At 36.9% G+C, this 5,417-nt stretch overlaps 1 protein-coding gene across 1 annotated transcript; it reads left to right on the top strand.

Annotated features, from left to right (window-relative positions):
• The first annotated feature begins 3,191 nt into the window (after positions 1-3,191).
• On the top strand, positions 3,192-4,202 carry LOC116660149 (putative olfactory receptor 14L1). Its single transcript, XM_032468850.1, is given in 2 exon segments — positions 3,192-3,471; positions 3,473-4,202. Coding segments are annotated over 2 exon segments (987 nt in total). The 5' UTR covers positions 3,192-3,214.
• Positions 4,203-5,417: the final 1,215 nt, after the last annotated feature.

Below are 5,417 nucleotides of genomic sequence, written 5' to 3'. Positions count from 1 at the left end.
TATACCTGAGAAATGTACCAGTAACCCCTCAGAACTCCAAGCACCAAGAAAAATGGCTCCAGTAAAATTCAGGATGTCATTTAAAGTAATGACGTCCAGATATGCGGAGAAATCACCAAAGCACCCGAGGAATACTAAGAAAGGGATAAGGCTCAAAGGGCCCATGCTGGTACCAAGCAATGGTTCAGGATAGACTCCAGGCTGTTCTCTGGTGGAGATCTCTGATATCTTGCAGACTACGCCAAGAAAATGTCAAAAATTCAATTAAAAATCAATTTAACTGAAAAAAAAAAAAAAAAGAATTTTATCAAGCCAAACCAAAGATGGTAAGCTGGAAGACAGACTCTTAGAAAGCTCTGAAAATGCTTAGAATTTGAAGACACAGCCATATACATTTTACAGACAAACGATCACTACATAAAAAATGATATACTGGTATTTTACATAAAGTTCACTGAAGACACACAGTCCAGATAAGCATGTATAAAGTGAGCAACAGGTCACAGAGGCCCCCAGCAGAGTTGGAAAAGAACACTATTCTTTTAAGAAGTTACATTGCTAGAGTCAGAAAAATAGAAGGGGAAAAAAAAAAAGGTATTTTTAAGAATGACCAGGCACTGCCATCATTGAGGAGTTCTGGTTCAAGTGTAATGCAGATGCACACTGCACATTTGGGAGGGAGGGAGGTGGCCCAAACAAACACACAGAGACAATTTTATTTATAATTTTTTGTCCTACTTTAAAATACAAATTTTATTTCATCAGTGGGAGAAGAAATAGAATATCACTGAGGAATTTATAACTGAGTAGTTAGAAGAAAAAATAAATCAATACTTAAAGTGAATTTTAAAAGCCCAAAATAGGACAAAAGTAGAAAGAAATAAAGAAAAAATTAAAGTAAAAGGAAGACAATAAATGATAAGAAAGAAGGAGGAATTGAAGACAGAGGAAGGAATAAGATGAGAAAGAAAAAAAATTACACAGAATCTTTAGTCTTGTGTGATTTTAATATATTTCAAACAAAATTAAGCATTCCTGCTGAGGGTCTGTTCTGAATTAGTACTTTTGTAGAAGTATTCTCATCATCTTCAGACTATTCTTAATTTCTGAATGACCTCTGACAACAGCAATTTGACCACTGCTTTAATGACTCCACTCTGAAGCTCACTAAAAAATATTTAATAAGCAGGACCAAAAAAAAAAAAAATCTTCAAGTCAAGTTATAAGATTTGTGCAACCTCATTTTAGCCATAAATACTTTAAACATAAAGTATACTTTCTGGAATCATAGTAGAATGTGCTCTTTTGTGTGACTGCCCTGAAAATGTTGTAAGATCGCTGGTATATTTGTAAACAGTAATGGTGAATGTAAACCATTCATGATTTCAACTGAATAGGACATTGTGTTATGAAAATAAAGCTGGAAAAAAAGAGGCACTTAATTTAAAATTGGAGGAAACACTCCCACACTTGGCACCTCCCATGGTCCCTGGGAGGAAATATGGGAGTGAAGAAAGTTTTACTTAAATTTAGTCTTTCTTGGTATTTTACATGAATAACATTTGAATATATAATAGTGTGAAAATACAAACAAACAAAAAAAGGAAAATAAAATAGCATTCATGTTTTAATATGCGTTCCTGAATTTAAATTTCAATACGTGAATTCAAATGGTCTATTTTCCACTAAAATCTTGATGTTATAATAAGTGAATAAACAGAAAGCCACAGCTTGAATGTTTTCATGGAGTTGTTGTGATACGCTTCGTAACAGAAAGCTAGTAAGGGCAAGGTAAAACACCCTTCTAAGTCATCTTTAGTCTTTAGTCTTCAGGGGTTTAAGGTTGCCTTCTGATCCCTCAGGGAATAAACGCTCTCTCATCAGAACCCCTGGTCAATTCCTTTAGTTAATTTCTACCTCGATTATATGACTGTAACTTCATGTGACGTGTAAGATCATTAACCGTGAACCAATGCCACAGGCTGAAAGTACAGCTTAAAGCTCAGCAACCATGCAAGCATTGTAAAGCTACTTGAGCACTCCTGGTCATGCAGCAGGCAGCTCTTCTTGAATAAAAGCGTCATTTGATGGCAGACACCCATGACTATCCTTTCCTTACACGTTTATAGAGACACATGCAAAAGGTAACGGGAAAATGTGCCCTATCACACCACAGTTATTGGGAACTTCTCTTCTCGTGTCATGTCTGACTGCAAGGTCCAAGGAATTGGAAGAACAAGATCTCTGTTAATTTTAATACATTAATAAAAGCTCTTCTTAATCAAGAGCTTTTCTTCTTCTGGAAGAAGTTGGGACGTTGTCAGCGGCATCACTGGGAGAAACTTGCACTAACTGGTAAGAAAATTATCCAACCGATTTGTTTCCAGGACCAAAATGATCAGAGAATGACTGATGCTACTTGTTCTCTGAATGCCTAGACAACACCACGGTCACTTGGTTTAAATGAGAGCTAGTGTCATTAAGAGGCTCATTTCATGGCCACAGACCGGCCACTGCTGATGTGGCGGTTTGAGGGAATTGTGTAAGTGGGCTACCACACAAGGCACAGATCTGTCGTAAATAGGTCAGGAAGTGTTACTCTTGGTGTCTTATATTTCTATTATGAACACTTCTGCCTAATATCAACTAAAAAGTTAGCACCACAGTGTGACATTAATTCATGCTTCTCCCACATTCTGCCTGGAATATATTCTGTATCATCTTTCATTTGACAAACCCACACATTATTATCTTTTTGTCTTATTTTGTTACATTTTTACCATTTTTATTTTATTTTTCTCTAGGTCTAAAGCTGTGTTTGACAAACAACTTCTGGAGTAGGAAAAAAAAGAAATGTTTTCCTTTTTACCCCTGTACCTGTAAAATATGTTAGCTGCTTCACACACAAATTTGTCTCAAAGAGCGTAACACCCGTCTGTTAGATTCCTAAAGCACGAAATATGGTAAAACTCTTTTCTGTTTGATTTCATTTTCAGCCTCTCCTAAACTCTCCTTAATATCAATCATATTTCCGTCTGCTCTCTGTTAATTTTATAAGAAGGGAAGCCTGTATGATGCATTTTCCCAGTTACTCTGATGAATTATGCCTCATTCAGGAATAAACTATATTAAGAGTTAAGTAAAGGTGATGGCTACCGTATCTGAACAAACTAATTACCAGCGTAATCTTTACTTTTAACAGATACAAATCAGCATGGCTGAGAAAGTAACAAATGTGACCAGACTAAGGGAATTTTTGCTCATGGGACTCCCTGATGACCAGGTGCTACAAACACTGTATGTTACATTCTTCTTCCTGATTTACCTGGCAGCACTGATGGGCAACCTCCTTATTGTCACCCTCACCTCCACTGACCAGCATCTCCAGTCCCCCATGTATTTCTTCCTAAAGAATTTGGCTTTGATTGATATCTGCTATATCTCCGTCATTGTGCCCAAATCCATCATAAACTCTGACCAAAAGCCATTCCATCTCTTTCGTGGGATGTGCCTCCCAAATTTTTCTTTTTATTTTTTTCGCTGGCGCAGAGTACGCCCTCCTTATAGTCATGTCCTATGACCGCTATGTTGCCATCTGCCAGCCTCTGTACTATGAGGCCATCATGAATAGAGGCACCCGTTGGCAGATGGTGACTGCGGCATGGTCGAGTGGGTGTGTCTATGGATCCATTCACGTGGCAGGTACGTTCTCTGTCCGCTTCTGTGGGCCCTACGTAGTGCATCACTTCTATTGTGATGTCCCGTCGCTGCTCACGCTTGCTTGCCCTGGAGAGCACACGCTAGAATATGCATTTATGATTGCTAGCTGTACTTTGGCCTCTGTCTGCTTCCTTTTCCTGATTGCCTTTTACATCTATATTTTCTCAGCTGTCCTGAGAATTCCAGCTGCACGAGGCAGGTTCAAAAGTTTCTCTACCTGCATACCACACCTCGCTGTGGTGACCTTGTTTCTCTTTTCTGGTATTGTCACTTACTTGGGGACCGGCTATAAATCGGCATCATCACTAAATCTTTTCATGTCTGTGTTATACACTATGGTACCGCCCAGCCTGAACCCTCTCATCTATAGTCTGAGGAACAAGGCTGTGAAGGCAGCCCTAGGCAAAATACTGCTGTTAAAATGTTACCAAAAACATAAATACCCTGCTGTCCCTAAGCCACCTGACAGACACACTAAATAAAGCAAGTGGAACCATTTCTTGAGAGTTCGATCTATTAACATTTTATTATGTTCTCTATTTCTCCAGCAACAGCTACACCAGATTTATGTATTCTGCAACTTCATATCCAATAATACATGCTTCTCGTATAAACTTGAGGAGGGCTTTAAGAAACACAAAATGTATTGAATGCCTTCCATCATTAATTTCACATCACAAGAGTCAGTTCAAGTTATTCTAATGGCTTCACTTCTTTTGTCAATACCATCACACACTACTTCTTTACATGATTATTTTATTTCTTCAAAATTTACACATTATATTTTTATTTCCTAACACTGTATTTTACTACTTTTTGATAGAAATTATCAACAAAGGGAATCTTTCTTTTTCTTGTCATCATGATTTTTCTCTTTTCAAAAACTTAGAATAAAAATAATTTTACCCACTTAGTCTTCTGTTTAAAACATATGCATTACCTAGAAAATTATTAAGTAGCTATAATCAGTAATCAGCCATAAAGAAGAATCTTACGGAAGGTGATGGCAAATGACACATCTCTCACCACACGTTTCTGGTTAAAATGTAATTCTAACAAAAATAGTTTAATACCTTTTTCAGTCATGAGAAAGCTTGTGTATTATTTTATCACCCTATTTTTATTTATCTTATATATTTTCATATTCTCTAAATATCATTTCCTGTTTCCATGGATGCCTTTTCTTACTGTATTTGTGTTTTTGCTTCCCGTTTCTTTCCTTCCATTCTTATCTCATTCCCTTACTTCTTATCCTTTTACTCCCATGATCACAATCTCTCTTTCTCTTTTTGCACCTTTTCTTTCTACCTCTAAAAGAATAGGACGAGCCGAACGTCGCTCTGTGTGCCTTAGCCAAATAAACTGAGATGTGGAAAAGGGCTTGTATCACATCTTGAGTACACGTCTCTCCCCAAAACCCAAAGTCTATCTATTGCTTTACACTTTTTAAAATTTCTCATCTTTGTTTATATCACATAACTTTCTCTTTTAACAAATTAAGTCTATTGATGAGTATTTGCTGTGAAATAAAAACATAATTTTCACTAAAATTTTATATTGAAGGAAATACATGTTCCTTTATCAATATTCAAAAAAAGAACAAAGCTGGAGGAATAACCCTCCCAGGTTTCAGACAATATTGCAGAGCTACAGTCATCAAAACAGTGTGGTATTGCCATGAAAACAGACATATGGAT

The sequence above is a fragment of the Camelus ferus genome, chromosome 3 (assembly GCF_009834535.1).
Source record: "Camelus ferus isolate YT-003-E chromosome 3, BCGSAC_Cfer_1.0, whole genome shotgun sequence".
NCBI classification, from domain to species: domain Eukaryota; kingdom Metazoa; phylum Chordata; class Mammalia; order Artiodactyla; family Camelidae; genus Camelus; species Camelus ferus.
This window is presented reverse-complemented; position numbering and strand designations above follow the sequence as displayed.